This window comes from Vicugna pacos, chromosome 20, assembly GCF_048564905.1.
Source record: "Vicugna pacos chromosome 20, VicPac4, whole genome shotgun sequence".
Taxonomy (NCBI): domain Eukaryota; kingdom Metazoa; phylum Chordata; class Mammalia; order Artiodactyla; family Camelidae; genus Vicugna; species Vicugna pacos.
Window position 1 is genome coordinate 20,120,207 of NC_133006.1, and position 26,808 is coordinate 20,147,014.

General features: G+C 46.6%; 2 protein-coding genes across 7 annotated transcripts in view; one reads left to right on the forward strand and one right to left on the reverse strand.

Moving 5' to 3' along the window:
- The first annotated feature begins 2,452 nt into the window (after positions 1-2,452).
- Positions 2,453-12,913, forward strand: BNIP5 (BCL2 interacting protein 5). The gene is made up of 11 exons (XM_072945817.1): positions 2,453-3,071; positions 3,957-4,076; positions 5,684-5,748; positions 5,974-6,214; positions 7,272-7,403; positions 8,562-8,623; positions 8,951-9,197; positions 10,031-10,162; positions 11,075-11,139; positions 12,516-12,773; positions 12,860-12,913. The coding sequence occupies exons 1-11, from the start codon at positions 2,453-2,455 to the stop codon at positions 12,911-12,913; spliced, it is 1,995 nt and encodes a 664-aa protein (XP_072801918.1).
- Positions 12,914-15,737: 2,824 nt separating this feature from the next.
- PNPLA1 (patatin like domain 1, omega-hydroxyceramide transacylase) overlaps positions 15,738-26,808 on the reverse strand; it is a 37,858-nt gene continuing 26,787 nt past the window's right edge. For 4 of the 6 annotated variants that reach the window (XM_072945125.1, XM_072945123.1, XM_072945124.1 and 1 more), the window contains 4 exons: positions 23,821-24,384; positions 21,350-21,416; positions 19,766-19,888; positions 15,738-18,050 (listed from right to left, as the gene is read on the reverse strand). In XM_072945125.1, the coding sequence (XP_072801226.1) occupies positions 18,041-18,050; positions 19,766-19,888; positions 21,350-21,416; positions 23,821-24,384 (764 nt within the window). In that variant the 3' untranslated portion in view covers positions 15,738-18,040. Of the gene's footprint in view, positions 18,051-19,761; positions 19,889-21,349; positions 21,417-23,820; positions 24,385-26,808 lie in introns of those variants that run through there. The other 2 variants (XM_072945126.1, XM_072945122.1) reach the window with 2 other exon arrangements.

The window sequence follows — 26,808 nt, forward strand, 5'->3', positions numbered from 1 at the left end:
GTAAATGCATGACGAGGCTATAATTACAAATTAGAGTAGGCAATCCATAAATCTAAACACTGGAATAGGGGTTTAGAGTTATGGAATCTCTGGGAGCTCAGGGTTTAAGATTCAAGACTATATTTTATTTTTCCCTTATAATATATATTATTGAAGTATAGTCAGTTTATAATGTTGTGTCAATTTCTGGTGTTCCGCACAATGCTTCAGTCATATATGAACATACATATATTTGTTTTCATATTCTTTTTCACCATAAATTACAGAATGCAAGATTTTGAATATAGTTCCTTGTGTTATATAGTATGAACTTGTTGTTTATCTATTTTATACAGTACTTAGTATCTGCAAATCTCAAACTTCCAATCTATCCCTTCCCACCCTCTTCCCTCCTGGTAACCATCAGTTTGCTTTCTATGTCTGTAAGTCTGTTTCTGTTTTGTAAATAAGTTCATTTGTCCTTTTTTTTTTTTTAGATTCCACATATAAGTGATATCATATGGTATTTTTCTTTCTCTTTCTATTTTCCTCTTAACTTCCACCAAAGGGCAAAGGGTTTCTGAACAACTTTGGAAAAATTGGAAAGCCCTGGGAGTTTCAGGTTAAAGACACACAAGTCAAGTGCACGACCCACACCCTGGCCTGCTTAAAATGCTGCCCACGAGGAGGGTGTTCTTTTGTCTTTTCCATGGGCAGCTGCTTCATTCTGGATGGAGAACAAAAGGGTCCCTGTTGCTTTAAGATGGAACTGGTCCAAATACATTTGTTGTACATTAACTACACATCTTTAGGTATTGTACAGTCTACTAAGCGTTTGTGTTATACATTTATTCCTTTGTTTAACAAGTACTTACTCAGAGCCAATGGTGGGTCGGCCTTGTTCTAGGTACTCAGGATACAAGACCTAGCGAAACAGACAAAAGGGAGGAAAAGAGGCTCAGACGTTAAACCACTAAACACATAAAGATATGATATTTCTTAACACCGGCAGTGAGGTAAAGGGGGAGAGGGTGTGCTAATGGGGGTGCCCTGGGAGGGCCTCTACGGGAAGGTGACTTTTTAAAAGAATGAAGTAGAGTTGATTTACAATGTTGTGTTAGTTTCATGTGTACAGCAAAGTGATTCAGTTATATATATATATATATATATATATATATATATATATATATATATATATATAACTGAATATATATATATATATTCTTTTTCAGATTATTTTCCATTATAGGTTATTACAAGATATTGAATATATTTCCCTGAGCTATATAGTAGGTCCTTATTGTTTGTCTATTTTATATATAGTAGTGTGTTAATCCCGAACTTGGGAAGGTGACATTTGAGCAGAGGTCTGAAGGAAGTGAAGGAACAAATCACAGGGAGGTCTAGTGCAAGATGTTCTAGAAAGAGAGAAGAGCCAATATGAAGGCCCTGAGGTGGAGAAGGCCTGGAGGACAGTGAGCAGGGCTGCATGAGGGGGTGGAGTGGGGTGAGTGAGAGGGGACTAGGGAGGTGATGGGGCCAGGTGGGTAGGACCTTGCAGCCATAAAGACTCTGACCTTGGGTCACTGGCAGCAGGAGAGCGTCAGGCTCTAACTTGCATAGTGAGCACCTGTGGCTGCTAAGGGGGAAGTTACTGGAAGGAGGACAAGAGTAGAGCAGAGAGACCAGTTAGGAGGTGACTGCAAGGGTCCAGGTGAGCAGAGTCAGGGCCTAGACTTGGGTGGCGGTGGAGAAGGTGGGGAGACGTGGTTCAGGTCCTGATGTGCTTTCAAAGTGGAGCCAACAGCCTTTACTGATGGATCAGATGTGGGGAGTGAGAGAAAGAGACAAAGGAGTTGGGGTGACTTCAAATGTTTGGTCTGAGCAATTGGGAGAACAGAGTTACCATTTACCAAGCTGTCTTGTGAACGATTCTTAATAGTTTGTGAGACAGACAGGCAGGTCTCAGGCATGTTTCAGATGAAGATACTGGGCCAGAAAAGCCATAGGAGCTGCCCACAGCCATGAGGGGCAGGACGTGGCCTCTGGTTCCAGCTGTAATCGTTGCCTACTGCTGCTGTAACCACGTACCACAAAGTCAGTGGCTTTGTAACAACGTGAATTAATTATCTTACAGTTCTGGAGGTCAGATGGCCACAGTCCGTCTGTATGGACAAGAACCAAGGTGTTGGCAGGGCTGTGTTCCTTTTGGAGGCTCTGGGGGAGCTATGGGTTCACTGCACAATCTGGGGCACGACCTTTCGTGGTTTAGTTTCTTCCTCTGAAAATCGGGAACCAAGATACCCCTCCCTCCCAGGGTTGCTGCAGAACTTAAATGAGACCACAGCTTTGAGAGTTGATGTTACTCACTTTAACGGGTAGGTCGGATGGGTGCGCCAGTCAGCACTGCTAGCTCACCTCAGCAGTCTCCGAGGCCTCTTCTAAGGGAGCTGTCTGTTTTGGTTGCAGTGCAATGGAACCTCTGCAGGGAACGAAAAAGCTTCTGTCAGGGAGGAGAGCCAGGTCTCTGGACAGGCCGCAGAACCCCAGGAAGGATTCAGAGTCGTGGGACTGCCAGTGCCTTTCCTTGCCCACCACCCCCTCCAGGAGGATGCTTTGCCGGACAGCCAGTGATGGGACCAGATGTCCTAAGAGCCCAGCTCAGTCTGTGGAGGCTCAGGGCATCACGGCCACAGCCCTCAGCCCAGAGGAGACCAAGGAGTTTCTCCCCAGTGAACAGGGGCCCCCACAGGACACCAAGAAGGACAAGGCCCAGTGGCGGCCCCAGCAGGGGTGGCTGAGGACCATGATAAACTTCTTCCTCGGTTCAGGCCCTGAGGAGCCCAAGGAGAAGGCCAGCAAGAAGGAGAAGGGGAAGGAGGGCCTCCCGCCCACAGAAACCCCCGAGGCACTGGGGGAGCCAGCTCCCAGGAAGAAATCTCAAAAGAAGGCCAGCCGCAAGAAATACGGTCACAAGAAACATGGTGCTGAGGAAACCAAGGGGGCCCAAGATCAGGAGGCCGGAGGGCAAGAGGCCAACATGGCTGCTGCCTCACACTGCGAACAGGCCGACTTGGGCCCAGCAGCTGGGGGTGAGCAGATGCCTGTTTTTATGGTAACCCCAGCGCTCCCCCCCACCCTGCCAAGGGCTAGAGTGCTCTGAGCTGGCTCCTCAAACCTCTCAAAGGAGGGCATGTGGAAGGTGGGTCACTGTCAGGGACACCACTACAGTGAAGCTTCTCTGAGGTATAACAGCACCACGGCTGAGAGCTTGAGGTCAAACCCCAGTTCCACCACTCACTGGCTGTGTGACCTGGGGCTAGCTTGACTTTTGTTTCTGAAAGGATACAATGATACAATAGAGATCCTAGCAGTGGCTGTCTCATGGCGGGGCTGTGGCCCAGAGCTGGCACATGGGACGTGCTCCATAAATGATAACTGCTATCGTTAAGTACTCTGGTTCAAGGAGCATGGACAAGGGAGAAATAGAAAGGCAGGGAGGAGGCAAAGAGGGAAGCCCTAGCCTCAACATTAGTTTATATATGAGGACTGGTGGTGGTTGACAGGGAAGTAGAAAGGGCCGGCTGCTGGGGTGCTGATTCTAGACTTGGCTCCATTGGGAATAAACTTGCTGTGTGACCTAGTGCAAGCTGCTGCCCCTCTCTGGAATTAATTATTTGCAAAATAAGGGAGCTGGTCCCTAAGATGCCTTCCTTTTCTAATGCTTAGCATCTTGGAGTTGAATGTCCTACAGGCAGCTGGAGGAAGATAGAACTTTGCCCTGTAGAACTCAAAACTCACCATGTTTTTAACAGGGAGGCGAGACCAAAGGAAGATTCAGGATATTTTGGGGAGTGGAGAGAAGGATGTCCAGGCTGAGGCAGCCTCTTTTCAAATGGAAACCTTGGTGTGTTTCTGATTTTTTGATTATGAATGTCACTGATACCCACACATTCTCGCTTTCATCTTTATTCCAGGTGAGGAAGTTTCTGATCTCCACCAGTCCTTGCTCCTCAAAGGCAGGGGTGCTGGCATCCGGGAAGTTTCTTCCAAAGCCACAGGTCACCAGTGGGAAGAGGAGCTTAAAAAGCCTGACAGTGAGTCAGAATCTGCTTAGTGGCCTCTTTGTCTGCAGCTGGGGGGCAGACATTCCCAAACGAGATGGATTGCTCTGGATGACTGCTTACACTTTGGATGGTGGTTCTCAAAATGCATGTGCTGATCTCCCCCTTCTGGTGCTCTGGTCACGTTTATGTTAGAGTTTCACAGAAGGGAGCCTCAGGAACTAGAGTGGCTGCTGGCAAATGCTCCTGCCTTGTGTGTTAATGAGCATGGGACTTTTTTTATATATAAAGAATATAGTACATATACACACACATATATACATACATATTTAAAAATATAAAGAGTGGAAAGGATAGTTCTACACACACTCACAATTGTTAAAAGTTGGCCATATTTGCTTTGTGTGTGTGTGTGTGTATAGTTTTGTTACTGAACCATTTTGAGTAAAATGATGCTTCATACTTAAATGCTTAAGCACACATCTACAAGAAGTAAAGGCAGTCTCATACACATCCACAATCCTGTTATTGCCCCTAATAAAGCAATAGTGCTCTATTAGTCTAATTCCCTATGATGAATGGGCATATTTTAAAAGATATGAAATGGAGGAGCTATGCATGGATCAGAGAACAACTTAAAAGGCATTTAATTGGATTTTTGCAGGACATTTATTTTACATGTTAATGGTTTTCTCACAGGAGAGGGAATTGGCTGGTAGACCCAGTTAAGGGAAAAAAGACCCACAAGATTCAAAAGTGAGAGAGGGGTGAGGGAGGAGACTGAGGGGTGGAAAAACCTGCAGACAGCCTGAGAAGAGGGAACCTTGTTTGCACATTTTTTGGTGTAAACTGATCAGCTGGCAGCTAGCAGAGGCCACTTTGGATACATTGTCTTTGAGCAGGTTAACTGGGGTATCAAAGAAGACTGTTTAGTTGTTTGTGGCTTCTCTGTAAAGACTTAGGAGTGTGGTTGAGGCAGCAATGTGGCAGGCTGGCTGTGTCATGCTTGCTGGAGTGCCTCTGTCCACTCTAGAAAGTTGCCAGCCCTAGGTCACACAGCCGGTGAGTGGCGGAATTGGGGTTTGACCTCAAGTTCTCAAGCTGTGTCTTTACTATTTCCCCTGCTAGAATTTTGTAAGTTGGAAAATCAACATTAGCTTTGAAAGTATATTCCAAGCACATTTGATGGTCTGATTTCTGAGGGAAGCAGGACAGAGATTTTGATCTGCCTTCCATAGGGGAAGAGATGAAGACCCAGAGACGTTAAGAAACTTACTCAAGGTTACACAGCTTTTTGAACCCAAAGCAGATATTTACAGATCTGTAAAGTTCAAAGGAAATAGTGGGACACAAGTTGAATGCACTGACTTGAAATTTCCCGCATAAAATTTCATACTTCGGCCTAGTACCCTTCCCCGTGGATCTTCTAACCCTCTCGCAGAAGGACCATCCCCTGGGATGTGATGCCTCCCCCACCTCCATCCCCCGACCCCCTGCCTTCTGTGGCCTAAAGGAGCTGTTTTAAGAGGACCTTCATTTAATACAGAAGGCTCAAGTAGGTCTCAATAGTCCAAGACAGTCTTTAGAAAGAGTTCCCTTTGCATCTAGAAAGATTAACCAGGTGCATTCATTTCTTCCAGAGGATGCTATCATCCAGAAGATTGTGGAATTGCTCCAGAGAGTGGGGGACCAGTGGGAGGAGGAGGTGAGGAGCAAACTGTCTGCATAGATGCTGCCTTCCCTCCCCCTCCTCCTCGCTCCAGCCCCAGCTGTCCTTCCAGGCCTTAGTGTTCCCCTGCTCTGGGTTCTGTCACCGCCCTCGTCTGGGGCCACCCTGAAGCCCTTGGTTGCTCCTCAGTTGCTTCTCGGGGAGCTTTCCCGTCTCCTCAAGGTCAGGGGCCTGACTCAGTTTCTCTAATTTCCCCCACAGCAGCGTCAAACCCCTCAGCCAGAGGTGGCTCTGCAAAACCCAGCACTAGTCTTTCAGAAGAAATCCCAAGAGAAGAAGTCTAGCCTCAAGAGAGCCTTTTCTCTTAAGAAATATGCCTCCGAAGAGCCCAAGAGAGCGGGGGCTGCAGATGTTTCCAGCACAGAGTCCCGGCCGCCCAAGAGGCCCAGCTTTCTGCCCATGTGTGTCGGGGGCCATCGGCTCTCCAGCTCCAGCAGCCCTGGTGAGCAGGCTCACAGTTACCATAGCAACACCACAGCTGCCTCCAGCTCTCCAACCTTCCTCAGGGCTGGAATTGGCCATTTTAAGAGCTGCCATCTCAGTTCTGACTTTTGCTCTGCCCTGAGCAGTGTGGGGAGGGCTGTGTGGAGGAGAAAAGGGATACCAGAAGGTCACCTCCTCACATGAAGCCTTACCATCTAGGCAATCCAGCTAAGCCCTCAATGGAAACTGTGTTCAGGGATTCCCCTGACCATCCTCATCTCTCCCCAGCCTCAGCTTCCACCCTGGTAGAGGGTAGCATGTGCGGTAAGGAACTGGAGCTTAAGAGGCAGGATATCCGGGTTCCAAGCTGTACTTTCTGTATCGTTCCCCCTCTTGTGCCTCAGTTTCCTCACCTGTAAAACAAGACACTTCCCTGCTGTGTGTCTATACTCAAGTCAGTCCTCACAGCCATTATATGAAGTACACCTTATTATCCCCGTTTCACAGATGAAGGGACTGAGGCTTAGGAAGGTAAAACAATGTGCTAATGGGTAGTCACATGGCCCATCAATGATGGAGCCGGAGCTACAGGGAGAGAGGGTCATTCTGGGCATCGGGAGGAACAACAGCCTAGCAGATCATCCTGGCAAGGGGAATTTACATTTTAAAAGGAGGAGGCAATCTTTAATTCCAAAGAGTAGATCCCCAGGGGTCGGATTTCAGGCCACAAAGGGAGATATTTTCAGGCAAGGGGATTCTGGCTGTAACATGTTAATTTGTGCCAGGGCATCAGGCCTTTAATTCTCCAAGCTAAGAGGGTGGAGGGATGAGGCACCAGGAGAGGGAGGAGAGGGGAGCAAAGCCCAGGAACGCCCGCTGTATAGACGTGCAAATGGATTAGAGAGCTTGGTCTTCAGTAGTCAGAGCCATGGCCCTACCCAGCAGCTCCCCTCCACCCAACCAAGGCCTTTGTGTACACTAGCCAGAGTACATTCTGGCATCTCCGCTAACTTCTGTGCATTAGTTAACACCGTCAGACTGACAAAGCACACCCACCATTTCCTCTTGCTTCTCAGGTGTGGAAGAACCTGAAGTCCAAGAGGCTTTGTCTACAGTCGATGTGGATCACAGTCCCTTCCAGCTTTGCACCCCAGCAGGACGCCGGGGACCTGAAGAGAATCCGCAGCGGGACAGAGCCTCGGAATTCAGTCAGTGCCCTCTCTCCTTTTCTCAGGGGCCCCTTGGAAAACATCTGGCCTGACTCCTCCACTTGCAGAAGAGAAAGTGAACCAGAGAGAGGCAGAGACCTCTCCTTACCTCCCTCTGAGCTCAGCAGGCTGGGGAGGCAGTGCAGGATCCAGAGCACAGGCCCCGAGCCAGAGTACTGTTACTTACCCTGTCTGAGCCTCTGCTGTAAAACCACAGGAGTGATGAAACCTCTTTGGGGAGGCCAACATAAGGAAATGCAAGGAAAGGGCTCAGATGGTATGATCTTTGGGGCCTGGATTTGAATTTAGGCTCTGACCTCTTCCAGCTGTGTGAACTTGAACAAGTTATAGCATCTCTGGTCTCAGTTTCCTCATCTGTAAAATGGGGACAATAACAGTACCTACTTCCTAGAGTTGTTGGAGGCTCTAAATGAATCAATGACAATAAAGCATTTTGGGCAGTACCATGAGCAGCTAATAGATGTTATTTGCTGCCATTTATTATGATTATTATTGTTGTTTTGTAGCCCAGCTTGAGAACACAGCCCCAGGAGAAGTAGAGAGGATAGGAAATGGGGTGGGGACCCCAGGAGAGAAGCTGAACCAATGGGAGCTGCCATCACTGTTATTATTCTTCTATCATTGGCAGAGTCATGCCTAGAATCTTATAATCACCGTCAGTTCTGTGTCTGAAGATCAGCTTCCCCTGCGCCCCCTCACCCCCATTCTGCCGTGTTTGCTTTTCACAGAAAATGTGCCCTGAAGGGGAATTAAGACGGGCCCTTCTTCTACTTAGAAGAAGGGGAAGGAGTAGGGTGCAGGAAATTGTGGGGATCAGGGCTTTCTAGATGGCCTGGAGGCACCTTCCCCTGGAGGCAGTTTTCCTCACACCTAACATGGCACATCTGGGCCCTCAGTGGTGAATGGATAAGTGGACAGGTTCCCATGAAACCAGCTGTGCCCTCAGGCCACTTCTGAGGAATCTGTGGTCCCCATGGGTTGGGTCTAGGACAACTTCAAATGCAAGCTCATTAGCGCCCCTCCCTGGAGATCTGTGAGAATCACCCAGGGAGCCACTGGGCCCTAGGAAATGAAGACTGATCATAGAAGAGCTTCCCTCAGCACTCAAGTGTGAGCAACCACTTTGTTCTTTTCTAGAAGAATTTATCCAGAAGATCGTTGCCCTACTCCAAGATGCAGAGGAGCAGGGGGGAGATAAGGTGAGGAAGATGTTCCCCATGTAGACCCTGACCCTCACGATGGACACCCCCACCCCCACCCGGCACAATAACTCCCCTGCCCCTCCCCCAGTTCTACATCTTGCCAGAGCCTGGTTCCAGTCTCTCCTCTTCCGAGTCTCCCCCGGCCACTGCCGGCATACTTGTTTCCCCATCTCTAAGCATCAACCCCTCGTCTCCCTGGGACACATCCTCTGGTTCACAGTGGGTCTCTATTTGTTTCAGGGGCTGCTGGTCTCTTTCCTCAGCTCACTTGTAATCTCCTCAAAGGCAGGGATCCTGACTCAGTTTCCCTTATCTCTCCTGCAGCAACTTCAAGTCCAGGAGCCAGAGGTGACTGTAGAAAGCCTGGCCCCTGCCTGCAGGAGGAAATCCCAAGAGAGAAAATCCAGCTTCAGAAAAGCCTTTTCTCATAAAAAACATAGCTCCAAGGAGCCCAAGAGAGTCGGGTTGGGGACTGCAGGTGCTGCCAGCCCAGAGTCCCGGCTGCCTAAGAGGCCCAGCTTTCTGCCGCTGTGTGTCGGGGGCCATCGGCCCTCCATCTCCAGCAACCCTGGTGAGCAGGCCCAGGGTTGCCATGGTAACAGAGGCTGCCTCTGGCCCCAGGCTTCCTCAGGGCAGGGTTGGCCAGCTGTGTGGTGTCTGAGCAGAGTGAGGGGGTGTGGGAGGGCTGTGGAGCGGAGAAAGCGGGCTGGTTGCCAGCCAGGACCACTCCCCAATACCACCTACCCCGCACTCACACACTTAAACACCTAAAAACAAAGGTGGTGTGAGAGCAGTGCATCTGTTCATCAGCTACATGCATCAGAATCACCTGGAAAGCTGATAGAAAAACAGAGACCCAGGTTTGATGAAGTAAGATACGGCCCGGGCCTCTGTTTCCTCACTGCACCGAAGCATGAGAACCACCGGTGTACAACAATTCCCCTGACATTTACGGACGGCCTGCGGCGTGCCACTTTCATACGTTTTATCTCATTTAGCCTACTTAATCCCTGTGAGGTCAGTCGGTCCTCTAACTTCCATCTGATAGACGGAAAAAGGTTCAGACAGGCCAAGGGCTCAGCAAGCCTCGCAGAGTTATAGGGGACGGGGGCTCGCTCGGTGGGGCCTGTTGGCAGGACTGCTTGTTTTCCTCCCAGACTGTGAGGAGGCCAGGGGGATGGGTGGAAGAAAGAAGAATGAGACTTTTGGAGGACCAAGGAGCGCTGTGAACCCCTCTGAGGCAGGTCCAATGGGGCTAGGGGTTCCCCGAGGAGCCTGGGAAACCAGGACCCCTCTGGAGCCAGTGCCTTTGGACAGCTTCTTGTCAGAACCTGGGTTCAGCGATGTGCTGGTGGATTTGAAACAGGTGCAGACACACTCATACCAACTCCTTTCTGCCCTCAGATCCGGAGGATCTCAAGTTCCATGAGCCCTCGCCTGCAGAAGGGGAGCCAGATGGGTCTTCAGAAGTACCCGCCCAGGCCAGAAGCCACAAGCCAGAAGCGGGACCTCAGCGAGGAGGAGCGAGTGAATCCAGTTAGTGGCACCTTGCTCTTTTCTGGGATGGTGGCCCTGGGGCTTCCCTTTTGCATGGATTTTACAGGTTGAATCCTAGTAGGAAACTGGGAAAGAGGCTAATGAATATCTCAGGAGACTCTAGAAGGGCAGGGGGGAAGACGCGGTTGGCCTTTGAACTGGGGCTGTTGGGGCAGAGTTGCAGGTGGAGAGCCTTCTTTAGGTAAAGAAAACCTGTCTATTCTGCAGATATAAATTCATACCCTCCCCCCATCTCATTACTTTGCCTAAATTGTTTCTTATAAAATTCCTAGCTTGCTCAGGGTCTCACAACCAGTGGTGTACTGGCCACAAGCGCTGGGCAGGGGCAGAGGGTCAGGGGGAAGCCCTGATTTGTAGCATTTGCAGATTTCTGTGGTATAAATATTTTCACAATGGCCGATTTCAAGCTGCCAACAGTTTACAACAATGGGTCCACAAATTTTCTGAATATTTACAACTAACTCTTGGTACAAGCAGCCACTGGCACACTGCCGTTTATAGCCCAGGCAATGGTGCACTCTTGCTCCATCAGTAGCCATGGCATGTCCCCTCCCTGCATTCAGGTTAGCTGTTCCTGGTCCCAACTCCCATTCCTGATCACACTGCTCTGTAGCCTGGGTAACGACATTGGGAGGTCTCAGTTTCCTCATCCATCAAATGGAGCTGAATGCAGTAACAGGTGAGGCTCAGCAGGCCAAAGTCCCTTCTATTTCGATAAAGCAAACCCAGATGAAGCTCTCACATTCTACCCTAGTTTAGGGGAAGATTTTTGTTTGCTCTTCCTAATTAATCTCTGTACTGTGCTTCAGAGACAAAATACTGTCTGTAGTCAGTGGATGTGTTATTGCAGAGCTTGTCAACAGTCCCTCAGTCCTTCTTTATTTTCCTTAGAGGAGCTGATCATCCAGAAGCTGGTGGCCCTTCTCCAAGAAGTGGATGGCCAGTTAGGGGACCAGGTGAGGACTGACCCCAAGTTCAATCCCCACCTCTGCATCTGCGTGACTATGGCATGTCCCTTAACCTCTGTGAGTCTCTGTTTTCTCTTTTGCAAAATAGGGGATAAATACCTACTTGCCAAGGTTAGTACATATACAGAAAATGCCAGACATATGGCAAATGAGAAAAATATTAGTTTAAATGAATATAAACCTCATGTAGCTCCCTCTGCCAGCCAGGACCTCCCCTAGTCCAAATCCTCCTTGAAGTTCAGTCCGGGAAGCCTCTTTCCCCAGGTCCGGGCTGCCGGTCCCTCTGATCTTGTCCTCTCCTATCACTCTGCCTTGGCACACAGTTCAGCATTTACATGGTCTCCAATTCTTTCAAGCATTTAGATTTTCCTCCCCTACTAGATAGCCTATAACAGAAGGTTCCCTGCCTTTGAAAACCTTGCAGTCTACTTGGAGAGACCTACACAGATCACTTAGGAAGAGGTGTCAGGAGTGAGGGCAAGTCACAGATGAGTAATTAGTATAGCAGATGCAGTTGGTTCCTTGCCTTAACACCACCTGGCCCAGCTCCTGACGGCCAGCACCTGCATCCTTTTGCCTGAAGACTGGCCCCCAGAGCCATTTTAACACCCAGGTGGTAGGCCAGAATGAGCACTGTCCACCTCCCCAGGAGCAGCCCTCAACCAATGGCAGATGGGAGCTGGTGTATACATATCCTACTCCCTTGCCCCTTGGGGTGATAATTCTGAGCAGTGTGCTCTACATGGGCTCCCAGAGTGCCCTGAGTGGATCAGGAGCTGCCAGCCCAAGTGGGCTGCTGTCCCATTTTTGTCCCAGGTCTCCATTCCCTCATCCATGTTTGCCAGGATCATTTATCACCTAAATGAGTTGCATCCGAGTCCTGGTCTCTGGGTCCACCTCTGGAGAATCCAACCTCAAACATTTAGGTATTAAGATGAGGAGGCTTAGGGTGAAAACTGAAATTCATCCAACATCCACTCTGCCCAAGACATTACGTAAACTATCTCATTTAATCCCCTCCCCCCAGCAACAATGGTGGTGGTAGGGATATTATTACTTCCATCTTATACATGACCAAACAGAGGCTCAGAGAGTTCACACAGCTAGTAAATGCGATTTAAGCATCTATTATCTAAATCCAAAAACCTGCATTTTTTTCTCCCCTCTGTGTTGAGCTGCTTGGAGCTGAAACTTGCAGAACAGATTCTGAGAGGCTACGGGTGATGGAGGAACTTAACAAGGGATGCTTGTCTCAGGGACGATGAGGCGCCCAACCTGGCTGTATGGCATTGGGGAGGGGGCAATTGATGGGAGGGAGCCACCTGCCAGCAACACTGATGGCCTGCTTTCATTTCTGCTTGCAGATCAGGCGACACCCCAGCTTTAAGAAATTTTTTTACAAGCTCTCAGACTCCTCCCTCAGAAAGCTGCTAGCCACCCTGCGCAGCCAAGAGACCCCTTCCACCGAGTCGGACAGGAACCTCACCAAGAGTCCCTACCCGTTTGTCTTTGGCCTGGCTAACAAATGTTCTGTCAGCAATTGCAACGTCACCCTCAGCCTCGTGGGCCTACACTACAGGCAACCCAGTTATAGCCAGTTCCCATATGGGGAGGCCCAGCAGGTGAGAAAGGGCAATTGGACACAAAGGGTAACAGGCTCACAATCACCACAGGATCTCCTTACTGTCCTCTCCCCTCCCCTGCTCAGATCAGGACTTTCGGGGTCCAGCTCAAATGCCACCTCCTTATGGAGGCCTTCTGAGACAACCACAGTGGACTTTTTCTTTTCCAAAACTCTCTCTGGCTTTATCTGATAATTAAAGCACCTTCTTTATTTGGCTCTGATCTCCAGTTTGGATATGCCTTTTCATACTTCTAGATATCAGTATGGAATATTGGACTGGGTACTATCTTAGCTTGCCCTCTTATTTCTTGGGCTCTGCTGCTTGCCTTCCCAAACTGAGACTGTCATAGAAAAAAAAAAAAAGAAGAAGAAAGTGAAGTAAGATTACATATCAAATAAGGGGTGGCTGAGGTAGATGAGAAGGATCCCTGGGCTGTTTGGTTCTGGAAGGCTTCCAAGAAGCCATCCTTCACTGACCCTGCCTTGATTGATTACGAAGAGCCACTCTTCTGCTGTCACTCACTCTTTTGACTGGTTTCATGCTATTCCCAATAACCTCTGTTCCCTGAGGCTCTGGGATGGTCTCTATAGAGATAATAACTATCACTATTTTTTTTTAATCTGAGTTTTCTGGTGGACTCTGATAAAATTCTCCCCACCCTTTTCAAATTCACTTAAATGACCAGATCTATAGTGCAGAAACTACTGAGTGAAGTTGTGATTTTCAAGGAGTGAAATGTCCTGTTGGTGTTGGACAAATAGGACCAGAACTTCTATATCCAGAAGGTCCCCTGGGAAATCAGACTTTTATTGCAATGGTGTCACCGTCAAACTCTTAGACTTCCCCTCCTGGAATTACCTTTAGAAGCCATGTGACACATCTCTCAAGAAAGCTGGTCTTAATTCCTGACACTTGAACTTTTCATTCGAATGGTCTGTCCTGCATTGGCTTGTTTTCCTGGTGGGAGCTCCTCGTAACCTTAGACCTCTCGTTTCTCAGACTCATTGTCCTCTCCTAGAGAATGAAGATAATTTGCTCTCCAAGATGGGTTAGGTAATAGCTTACAGAGGGATCTGAGTTCTTTGTGAAAGATATTAGAGACACTTCAGCTCTGACATCTGCAGTAGCCCTCACTCCATCTACTGGTTTTACTATTCATTCATTTATTCACTCATTCATGTGACCAGTAGACATTCAGAGCCTCCTATGTGCCTAGCTGTGCAAGGTGCCATGAAGGCAGGTGGAAGGTTCAGCTAGTGGAAAAGACAGAATGTTCACTGATGACAAAATTAAATATCAATTAAATGACAAATTAGCAAAAACTGAAGTCAATAAAGCAAGTTGGTTCTGGGAACCTTCCAGGAGGTAGCAGGCATTGATTTTGACCTTTGAGGATGGAGAGGCTGTAGATGGGAAGAAAGGAAGAAGAGGACACTGCTGGTAGGAAGTACTGTGTGAGCAAAGACCCAGAGGTGGAAGCCAGTGGGTTCATGAGAAGTCTGCTGTTATCAGGGTGGGACCCACACATAATTGGGCTGTGGTTAAAACCTGTGTTCTTTTTTCATCCCAGAACATCACAAGCTCTCAGACCCAAAGTCCAGATTGAAAACTGTGCTTTGCATTCAAGTTCCCTCAAACTATCCAAACTTTGGCGGCTTTAGCCAGGAAACCCTGAAGATGCTCCGTGATGTCCCAATCCAGTGCTACATAGACAGGACTGAAGACAATAGCTGGCAGCCATTCTGCATTCATGCATCACTGTGGGCTTCTTGAGACAGAGAATGCACAAAGTGTTCTTCCACAAACCTGGGGTCAGAGGCCATTGGAGGACATAGCATTGGACTGGGATTTAGGAGACCAGGATTCCACCTGCTGATCTGTCCCAAACTTGCTGCAAGACCTTGTACATGTCCCATGTGCCCTCTTTTCTCCAGACCTTGGATTCTGGGCCGGATTAGTGACCCATCAGACCCCTTCTGGCTCTATTATGCTGAAGTCTCTCTAAAGCGAGGTACTAAGTGCTTTCACTCTGGTGAAATACACTCACCCCAATGAGCTTTAAGTATTGACCAAATGAATAAGTGGACGAATGCGTGAATGGACGAATGATCAAGGGGAAGAACCCCTGAGATCCAGACAATTCTGCTAGGCATTCGCTGGGAGGCCTTGGTCCTCAACCGGAATTGTGCAACCAGTGGTTCTAACTCTGAACTGGGAGTTAGGGAGGAAATGGGGGAGCTACCTCAACAGTCATTGGTCCAGAGCATTGGACCAGGAGTCAAGGCCTTTGCATTCTGGGGCCAACCCTAGTGCCTAATGCCAATTTATGTGCCCTTATTTTTTTATCATGTAATTTTCATGATCTACCAGGGCTAATGATATGCCCTCATCACATAAGAGGCCTTTTGACATTTTTCAGATGTTAGTTTTAAATGAGTCTTAGTTTTAAAAATAAATTTTTGGTTAATCTCTCACCAGAACATCCACATGCACTTAACAGATGCGTATCTATGTATAATACATAATTATCCAGTTGACCCAACAGTGCTTTATGCCCATATGAATATGTAGATCCTCCCAGGAACTCTGCAGCCTCCAGATGGGGAAGACCTATAGACTGGGGACAACTGGTCTCTCAGAATCCTTCCAACTCTGTATCCTATAATTCTACAATCAGAGAAATGTTGATGCTTTGCAGCTCTCCTATCTCATGGGGGTTTGCCAAAAGCCAGTAAAATGAATGTGAAGAGTTCTGAAATAACATAGTGCTGTGTCTATGTATGTTGTTATTTTTATTACAGCTACAGTCTGGGTAGTTTTCAGGAAATGGGGGAGAGCTTCAAGCTGGATGGCTATGGATGGTTGCAAGAGTGTGCACTGCTCAAGAGCACATACCCCAGGAAGTGCTATTCACTTCCAAGACATTGTGAATTTATAGATTTATGATGACGATTTTCCAGCTCATAGCAGTAAAGTGTCTTGAGACAGGGGCTTCTTTTTTTTTTTTTTTTTTTTTTGCACAAAGGTGAGGTTTTGTCTTCTACACAGCTGAACAGTTTCAACAACTTGGCTCAGGTGGACAATTTCCCATGTGTCCATTTTCTACATGCATGCCTGACAGCTATGAACAAGGGCTATGAGCCCTTGGACATTACCTGGAACACGAGGCCATGGGGAGAGGGTGTTAAAACCTGGATGGCAAACTCATTCTTGTTACTTTCAGTAGACACTGTCTTGCTGTGTTGAACTTGTGGTGAGCACCATTAGGTGGGGCTGGGGAGGGGGAAAAACCAAGGGCAGAGAGGCCCTGGGCACTTAGATGGGACTGCCCTCAAGTCTGAGGCAACATTTTAGATTCTGAAAGTCCTTTAGTGTTATCGCTGCTTCTGAGAAGTGGTGGGGGGAGGGGGGAGGTATTTATGGATTGATTTTACATGATGTTCAGGAACGTGGTGCCAAAATGTGAAGGATTAGAATCCTTCTGAAATGAGGGTCAGGAACCTTCTGCACATGGTTTCTTATTTGGAATGATATTCTTTAAGCTGTATAAGTATTTGGTGAGTTTCTGATGCTGGCATCTGAGTCTCATTTTTGTACTCTGTTATTTGAGCAAATAAAGAAATTGATTTGCACAAAGGTCTTACTTGAATTGGATTATTCACCATGGAGGCAAAATGGGGCCACCTACCACATCTAGGCCAGTCTGATGCCTGCTTTAGGAACGCATTTGAAAGCTGGGCAATTGACATCAGGACATGACCGAATTTCTCACCCTGAGAAGTCAGGAGACTTAGTGGGTGAGTCAGAGATAATGGGGTCAGGGGACAGCTGGCTGAGTTGGGGTGCTAGCTGGGTTACAGGGAGGGCTGTGCTGTAGGTGTCTGTGATTTGCTTGTTTAGAAGGCCAAGGAGTGTCCTGGCCTTGACTCTGGTACTGGTGAGAGCTCCCAATTTCAAAGCACAGTGACTGGCACATCAGGGAAAAAAAAATCCATTAGTGTCAGTTTAAAAAAAAAAGGGAGGAAGGAATTATTAGGGTTGCCAAATTTAGCAGAGAAAAATATGGGTGGCCCAGTTAAATTTGAATTTCAGATCTACAACAAATAATTGCAATGCTGGGGGCATACTTATACTAAGTAATTATTCTTTGTTTATCTGAAATTCAAATTTAACAAGGTGTCCTGTATTTTTTTCTGGCAACCCTGGAACAAATGCAAGAACAATTCTCTTAATTACCTCAAAATGGGGAAAAGGGAAATTAAAGAAAATGAAGGAAAATACGTAAGAGGATTTATCGATACTCATATAACATAAGAGCGTCTGAGCTTTAAATTAAATTTACATGTGTCCATCTCAGGGGCCACATTTCAGGGCTGTCTTCCACCCTGTCCACTGGGATTTGCATTCTAGGATTTGTTAAGCAAATGCACCAGAGGCCTGTGGGCAGCCCAGGCTTCCGTACTGGGCCTGGCTGGGGCTAGAGGTTATTCACACTCTGCAAAGAAGTGAGCCAAATTTTTTCTGGACAGGCTGGAAAAATTGAGGCTGAAGGTGTCTTTCTCGTGGAACATTTTCACTACAGGTGTGCAGAGGAGACAGAGTCTGCTCTCATTCGGGCTGGGGCTGGGGGTGGGAAGGCACGTGTGGCCTCCCATTTCCTCTACAATTACAGCAGGACTCGGGGAAGGCTGGGGCGGCCCGCTCAAGCCGGCCGCATCACATAATCTCTGGGGAACTTGTAATGGCTGCGAGTCAGATCAGATCAGCTCCACCAGGGTAGTCCCACGCGTGACTCAAGTGGAGTCCGCTGGTTCCAAGCCAAGCCTTTCGTACGCTGTACGAACAAAAACAGACAACAGAAGAAGACACCACAGGAAACAGAAATGCCTCAGCCCTGTCTGACCCCCCCGAGTTCTGCCTTGTGGGCGAGGTCCTAGGAGCTGGGTTGAGAGGAAGGCTTGAGCCCAGCTGGCTGGGAGGAGGCTGTGCTGCACCCTCTTCAGTGCCCATTTGTGTTGACGTCCATCTGTCTGTCCAGAAGAGGGTAGTAGAAAGACCACAGGGAAGCTGGGCGGGTGTTTAGACCAGATGGCTCCTGCCCGGGGGAAGCAGGACCCACTAGACCGATAGGCTTGGCAGTGGGTGGCACCTCGGTCCCTGGAAGGCCTGGGGTGAGGGGAGGGTGTCTGAGAGCTGCGAGGAGAAGGCTCGGTCTCACCGGCGTCAAGTTCTCTCCTGTTCCAACTCAAATTTTCTCTCTCGGCTCACAGCTTCCTAGAAAAAGGACACAAATTCATCACTTCTAAGTTCTGCATCTAGGACTTCCCTCCCCTTATTTCCACTGAGATCAGTCCCCACAGTTTCATATGCCTTGGGCATCCTGAGCAAGTAGGTAAGCTGATGGATGAAAACTGGAAATCTCAAGGGTTCACTTTATTTTACAAGGGTCTTTTGCAAAAGGAGAATTCCATTTGCAGAGCAGGAGTTGATAAAAGAGTGTTTGAAACATTATTTGATGTACAAAAGTCTGGCTTTTCAGGAAGGGAGAAGAAGAAGAGTGGCCTCCAGGGTGCTGAGTACATTTGTGCAGGCTGCACACTGCACAAGGATACACTGCTGATAAAAAAGGGTAGGCAGTTCATAGACATATTTATTTCATATGTTATTTGTACAGTTTTCTGAATGTTATGTATACATTTTGTAGCTTTGTGTGTCATTCATACAGTTTTCTAGCAGTTGGCTGTCAATTGCTCAAACAAAATCAGTCTATCACAACAACCTTCCAGCTGGTGATCAAGCTCTCGAGGAAAGAGTGCTGTTTTCTTAGTGCACAAGGCATTACATGGGCTAATGTTGGCTTTGACTGTGACCAGGAAGAGGCAGGTAGGGGCAGAAAGGAAGCTGAGCTGATGGGGCTCAGGGGTCACCACAGCATCCCTGGACAGAGCAGGGGCACCCTGGGGAATTCCACATCTCAGGGCAACTGTATTCCTGGATCTAGCTGGGATGAGGCCTGTAGGTGACCCAGACTGTCTCGGAAGTGGAGAGCAGAGAGAAAGCTGGGTGGACAGGGAGGAGACCTGGATGTGCGGAGTCGAGGAAGCACATATGAAGGGAAATGAGACAAAAAGGGGGAATTGGAAGTCCTGATTTCTAAGCCTTCCTCTACCTGCTCTGTGACCCTGGGCAAGTCACTTGCCCTGTCTGAAAAACTGCAGGAAGACACCTGCAGAGTCCACCTTGAAGAAATGGGTTAGTAAAAAAATCAAAATTTGGCTTATATGGGGCTCACAGTTTGGCAAATTAGTTGATTTTACTCTTTTGTCTTTGGTCTAAAGTTCAATTTGGGGATAAACTCTTGAAAGTTGGGGATTGAGTTGAATTTGTCTTTGATATCCTGAGCCCAGAAGAGTGCTTGGCACTAATACGGTGCTCAGTAAAGGTTAGGTGATTATCAATGACAATTTAATATAGCCAAAGTCTTTAAGAAAAAGGCTTAACATTGGTCAGGACCTTTAGCTGAAGGTTGGCAAAGTTAGGAGCTCTACACGTTGAGTCACATGGGCACCCACCTGCCTAGTCTGGTTTTTAAGTATAGTTCTATTCAGAAGCTGAGAGGCAGCTAGTTAACCTCTAGGAGTTATATAACCATAATATCTACTAATTTTTGAGTGCTATTACACACCTTCCACTCTGTGAAACACTTTACATGGTTGATCTTTTTAAACCCTCACAACAATCTTATGAGTTGGTATTAGCCCTATTTTAGAGATCAGGAAACAGAGGCTCAGAAAGACCAAGCATTGTAAGCACACTCACTGGGTGAGACTGTGGCGGAGCAGGGATTTTATGTTGAGTGAGTCTGACTCCAAAGCCCAGCTCCTCATCCCCACCCTCACTGACTCCCCTTCTACCTCTTGTAATCTTTCTGCAGACCGTTCCCAAGGCCCGCTCCTCCCTGTGTTATTAGAAACATTAGTCATACTCACTGCATTTTGCTGCCTGGTTTTTTTAGATCATGGATGTCTTGGGAAGCCTCTTCTGGTGCCACTTGTCTTTTGCTCCTCTTGAATACCTTGCTCACCCAATTGCAATCTTCAGCAGGGCTCTCCCTGGGCAAATAGATGACATAATGGTTGGTTGATGACCTGTCTTGTGTACTCCACTATTAGGGCCCTGCTCTGGTTCAAAAGGTAGACAGGTAGACACCAATGCTATGGTTCTCTACTCTGGCTGGACATCAGCATTCCCCAGTGAACTTTTATTTTGTAATCAATGTATATTTACCTAAGTAACATCAGGCCAACTAGTCAGCTGAAACTCACACTTTTTTTTTTATTTTTTTTTATTTTTTTTTTACATTTTTATTGATTCATAATCATTTTACAGTGTTGTGTCAAATTCCAGTGTTCAGTACAATTTTTCAGTCATACATGGACATATACACACTCATTGTCACATTTTTTTCTCTGTGATTTATCATAACATTTTGTGTATATTTCCCTGTGCTATACAGTGTAATCTTGTTTATCTGTTCTACAATTTTGAAATCCCAGTCTATCCCTTCCCACTGAAACTCACACTTTTATACAGTTATATGTCAATGCAATAGAGTTTAAATCATGTGAACAAAATGCATAAGTTATGCCCAAGCACAAAATGATTAAATTTAGGGAAACACTTTCAAAAAGTTTTATAATTAAAATTATACTTAATGTGAGAAGCAGGTATGTTTAATATACTTGATATGATATCGAGTGGAAATATCAAAAATAAAAGTGCCTCAGGCCCTGTCTCCCGATACCCGCAAGTGTGGCCATGGAGAAATTCAGCCACTGCCAGAGCTACCGGAAGGCAGGGAGGGATGGAGTTAGGGGGCGGAAATACCCTTGCTCCACCCTCTGATCTCCTGCTGGTGCCTCCCACTGGCTAACCCAGCTGGCATTCAGCCAGCAAGGGAGCCTGGGTAAGGAAGTTCCCAAGGAAGGGAAAAAAACATGGCTCCCTAAGCCCTCTCATAATGACTGCTGAGACAATAATGGAGTACCTGTTACACAACCCACACAACTGGTGTGCATCATAAACAAAGATTTTCTGGGGACAGTCTACAGTATAGGAATATTAGCCCCCTTATTATGCTGGTAGAAAATAATGTGAATTAAGGGAAGTCTTTGGTAGAGTCCCTTAATTTATACTGTGCAGGGTCCACCTAAGGCTAGGATGTAGCATGCCTGCTAGCTGTCTTGAACTGAGACATCACCAGGAAGTCAGATACGAGGGTGCAGACTCTCCCACTGCATTCAGAGCAGGTACATTCTCCTGTGTGCACAGTGGGGTGTTGACGGGAATGGCACTGTCAGCGTGAATAGGCTCATTTCCCACACGTTGCCCCCACCGAAGAAGGGAGAAGTTGGGGGGGTGTCTGTGAACTGTAAGGGGGTGCACTGTAATCACACAAACCAGGAAAGGATCCCAGTGCTCCTCGGGCAGCTACAGAGATGGAAAGTATCAGAGGAGGGGGCTCCTCGTCTAACCGAAGGAAAGAACATGTTCCCAGTTGAGGAGACACTTACACTGTGTGAGGCTTGCTGGCGGTTTCCAGAGGTGCGGTGCTTTTTGAATTTGAAGAGGCAAAGGAAGCTACAGCCAAAAATAAAAATAAAGGCGACATAAGTGAGATGGGGTGGGGGAGGAGTACTCAGTCATTTTTGAAATAACAATATATTGGAAGTAAGTGAGAATAGTTGAAACAGTAAAGAACTCTCTTATTCTCATATTTAGGACCAGAATCGTATTGTTGGACTTGACTGAGATCCAGGGCAGTGTCATCTGTGAAAGGCCTGAAGCTAGTCCTTGATGTAATCTTATCAACAATTTCCTTACAAAAAGCAGCTGTGTTAGGGAAAGCTTTCAGGAAAATCCCTCATAGAGGCCTGAACCTTCTTCCATCACCTGCTTTATTTAATGGTTTTGTCTTTTTTACTGGAATAGAAAATTTGAATAGTTTCACGACCATTGTTCTTAAGTAAGCTCTTTGCATGTTTTTTTATGCTGATTTTTTTCTTTGCATGTTTTTAATCGGCATGGGGATATATAATATATGAAAATTAATACGTAATTATGTAATATATGTAAATAATAATAATATAGAATATATTTAAATTCCTCTACCTGAAGTTCTTTCATCTGGGGACCTGTTGGATAACCCTCACCCTCCCAAATCTATGTGTGGTTCCTTTGTTTATGGGTTTTCCTAGGAATTTTTGCAATACCTCCCACCCCCAACAACAACATGGCCATGGCAAAACGACTGATATCACGAACCCCTGGGGGCTCCACTCTGCTCAGCTCCCTCAGATGGCATAGGATGTCCCCGCTGACACTCAGCTGGAGGCTACAACAGGGTTTCTCAACCTCAGCAGAACTGACGTTAAGGGCCAGGCAATTCTTTGTTGTGAGGGCTGTGCATCATCGCAGGATGTTTCACAGCATCTCCCGACTAGATGTTACCCACTAGGTGACAATTAAAAATGTCTCCAGGTATTGTCAAATGTCTCCTGGGGTATTATGGCTCCCAGTTGGGAACCACTCAGTTATCTGAACCCTCTGTCCACCCCCAATATGAGTGAGGAATGCCAATTCTGGGCCCAGGATTCCTCAGGCCATTGGCTGCCTTAAAGCACAGGTGTAATAATATAAGATAAACGCATTTCATTTAACAAGCAATAAGAGAGCAGATGAAACACTGACCAGTTTTCTGACTCATTGTCCTGATATTTCTGTCCCATTGTGAGCAAAAGAATTAAAGTGAACCTATTCCAGGGAAAGGGGGCTCATTCCTGACTTGGGGCAGATTCACAAAGAAGGAAAACTTGCTAATCTCTGCTACTGTATATCATAATAACAATAGAAGCTTGGCTGATGGACCATGAGGACCTGGCTTCAGCCCATCATTTGGGCCCCTCTCCCTTGATCCCCACTCAGACCATCCACAGAGGCCAAACAGATATCTTCCTCACCCTGAATGTACCTTGCACCTTCCTTCCCTGCACCTCAGCCTCTAGAATAAACAAAATCTGAAATGTTCTTTCTACTCTGTAGGATCCCACAAACCACAATTGTCAAAATCCTGCCCATTTCAATTCACCTGTCACCGCCAAGAAGCCTCCGCTATTCCTCCAGAGAGAGGTGATCTTATTCTCTGTGAATACCCCCAACACTATTTTTGTTAGTTATATAGTACCTAAGAATTCTTCTTGTATTTTTGAGGTTGGTATCCATGCCATTCCTTCTGTTGGAGGGGAGATTTCCTGAGAGTGAGGAATTGAGAACTATTCATCTTTGCGCCCCCAGAAAGCTGCTTCTCAAACTATCTGTGGTGAAGAGCCAGTTTTTTAAAATCCTGTTTACAATCCATAAAGGACTAGCACTTTTGTGAAATGCAATGCAAATGAATTAGTAGGAAAGTGACCAAGCTCTTGGATGTCAAGTCTCTATATTATTGTGATAAACATTTCTAAATGCTTACTCTCAATTTCTGCACTCATTTCACTGTGAACTAGTAACAGATAATTCAGAGGCTGCTATTGGTCCACAGACCACTCTTTGAGTAGCATCACCCTGGCACAATGGCTTTCACAATAAAAATAGCAGTTCTCAAATGTGAGAGGGCTAAAGAATCACCTGGATGGCTTGTGAAAAAAAAAAAAAGGAAGACAGCTGGGTCCCATTCCCCCAGAATCTGTGATTTAGTAGGTCTGTGGCAGGGCCTTAGAATTTTCATTTCTAACAAGTTCTCTGGGGATGCTATTGCTGCTGGCTGGGGACCACAATGACAAAGATTGGACTAAGGCAGAAACAAAATGTCAAGTACACTGCCCTCTTGTGGTGCCCTGTCCTCATAGCAAGTAGAGCAGCTAATGCTAAGGGCTAACTTCACCAATGCACCCCCTCTAAAGCTACAGTAATTAGTTACCATGCTGTTACACACTTGCCAGTGGGCTCAAGATATGAAGAAGCTGTGAGAAGCCAGAAGGGTCCATACCTTGAGGCTGTTCAGGGTCTGGTTCCTCCATAGGTGGCTGTGTAGGTGATGATGGAGGAGAATATTGGGGCAATGCTGGAAGTGCTCCCACAGTGGAAGGCCCCAGGGATGGCTTGGGGGACAGAAGTGACTGAAGGGGTGGGGATCTGGGTGGTGACCCAGTTGGTTGTGCCTGCTGTGATGGTGATACAGGTGATTGCCCAGGAGTTGAGCTGGGTAGTAAGTGCACAGCTGGGAGTGATACAGGTGGCAGGTCAGTTGGAGGGTGTGATGGTGATGAGGCCAGTGGCAATGCAGGTGGTGAAACAGGTGACTCCACAGGCCACTCACATGTGGATTCAGGTGCCTGCACAGGTGGGGACAGAGGTGGACCATGGCCACCCATTCCTTCCTCTTTGGGATGTGTGTGAAGTTGTGTGGATTCTTTCAGACTAGTCCGCTCTGTTTGGAGGCTTGGTTGACTGCGTTCAGGGCACTCATTGCCAAGGGCGAGTTGTATCTGGCAGTACAATTCTACCCGGGGGAAAATCACTCTCTTGGAAGGAGAATTAAGGTAAGCAGCATCTAGAAAGTACAACAGCATAGGGTCACAGGTGGCATTACTATCCTCCTGGCATCAGTATAGTATTTACAAAAAAATGGTTTCCCAAATTATTTTCGTAAAAAGTATTAGTGCTTTTCAATGGCCTTTCTTTATTTACTTGAATTTATACTGAGTATGTGACTGTGTATTGATCCACTTTTTCAGTGGATACTTATTGAGCATCTATATGTACCAGGCATTCCACTGGGCACTGAGGAGGCGAGGTAGACAAAAGCAGGGGTGATGGTTCCTGGCCTGTTGGAGCTTACAGTCTAGCAGGGAGGCAGGCACTGATCACCCAAATAAATTCAAGTTTTTACCAAGACAAGAGGTAGGAAGAGAGGAACGTGGGACTAGGAGAGAGAGAAACAGGGAGGACTTCAGTGGGAGGCCTTCGGAGGGAGTGATGTTTGCACCGACACAAGAATGGGGAGCAGTCCAGGGCATGGCCAGGGTGGGATGGGGAGTAGCACCCCCGACAGAGGGAACAGCACTCACAAAGGCCACAGGTTCGAGGGAGCATGAGAAAGCTGAGGGCCTGAAAGGTCAGTGTTCATGGAACAGGGGTGGGGACACTTGTGGTGGGAGATGGGGCTGAGGAGGCCACTTATAGGTGGCATCAAGGACCCTTGGTTTTCATGGAGACCGTGAAGACTTACGAGCAGAGAGGTGCTGACCTGTCTCTGGTTTTGACAAAATCACCATGGCTGCTGTGTAGAGACTCGCTGAGAAAAGCAAGAGGGGACCCAGGGAAACCTATCAGGGTGCTGTGAAGAAGAAGTGTGTGAGGCTTGCACCTGGAAGGAGCTAGAAAGAAGTAGAGGATTCTGTTTAAGAGGTAAAATAAATGAGACTTGGTAGTGGATTGATTGAGGGGTGAGAGGAGGTATGTAGTTTGCATCTTCGGATGGATCTCAGTGCTGTTGGCTGAGACTATGATCGTTGAGGGGTGGGTCCGGGGAGAAGTGGGGAGAGCACAGATTGAGTTTGGGACATGTTGCATTTAGGGGGCCTTTGAGATACCAAGGAGAGATGACAAACCCATAACCCCAGTCTAATCATGAGAAAAACATCTAACAAACCACAAGTGAAGGACAATCTACAAAATATCTGGTCAGTACTCAAGTCGCCTAGGTCATTAAAAACAAGGAGAGTCTGAGCAATTGTGACCAATAAAAAAGGAGCCTAATGAGACAGCATGACTAAACATGATGTGGGATCCTGGGCCAGAGAAAGGATACTAGGTAAAAACTAAGGAAATCTGAATAAGGCATGGATTTTAGTTAACAATAATTTATCAGCATTGGTTCATTAATTGTAAACAATATGCCATACTATGTACCAAATGACATATGTACCATGCTATAAGATCTAACAAGTATGAGACATAATAATAGGGAAAACTGGATGTGGGGTATATGGAAACTCTCTGTACTGTTTTCATTTTTTTTCTGTAAATCTAAAACTATTCTAAAAAATAAAGCTTATTAAAGGTCTAGGGGAAAATGGGCAAAAGAATTGAACAAACACTTCACTAAAAAGATATTTGCACAACTAATAAGCAGACGAAAAGATGCTCAACAACATTAGTCACTAGGAAAGTGCAAATTAAAACCACAATAAGATACCACCACACACCTATTAAAATGGCTAAAATGAAAAAGACTGACCATACCAGCTGTTGGTGAGAATGTGGGGAAATTGGAATTCTCATACACTATTGGAAATGTAATATGGTACAACCACTTTGGAAAACAATTTGTCAAGTTCTTAAAAAGTTAAATATACATTCTGGGTGTATGCCTTAGTCTGTATATATCCAAAAGAATTGGAAATAGGATCTCAAAGAGATATTTGCACATCTATGTTCATTGCAGCATTATTCACAATAGCCAAGAGGTGGAAGCAACCCACATGTCCACTGATGAATGAATGGATAAGGTAAATATGCACAGTGGAGTATTATTCAGCCCTGAAAAGGAAGGAACTCCTACAACATGCTACAACATGGATGAACCTTGAGGACATTTACCCAAGAGAAATGGAAGCATTTGTCCAAACAAAATCTCATGCATGAATGTACATAGCAGTTTTATACATAACAACCCCAAATTGGATGCAATCTAAATGTCCATTAACAGGTGACTGGGTAAATAAACTATGGTGTATTCATACAGTGGAATGGAATGCAGAAAGTAATGAACTGTTTACACCATGCAATGATATAAATGAATCTCAGAATAATTACACTGAGTGAAAGAATGCAGACAAAAAAAGAGTTCATACTATAAGATTCCATCTATCAAAATTTCTAGAAATTGTAAATTAATCTATGATGACAGAGATGAGGGTTTGCTTGGAGATGGGGGGATGAGGGGCGGTGGGAGGGGTCCCAAAGGGGCATG

Excerpts from the sequence above, each read along its gene's own strand:
- BNIP5 (XM_072945817.1), top strand. The coding sequence starts at position 2,453 with ATGGAACCTCTGCAGGGAACGAAAAAGCTTCTGTCAGGGAGGAGAGCC. Across the intron at positions 9,198-10,030 it reads CTCCATCTCCAGCAACCCTG|ATCCGGAGGATCTCAAGTTC; the intron begins GTGAGCAGGCCC and ends TTCTGCCCTCAG. Across the intron at positions 12,774-12,859 it reads CATATGGGGAGGCCCAGCAG|ATCAGGACTTTCGGGGTCCA; the intron begins GTGAGAAAGGGC and ends TCCCCTGCTCAG.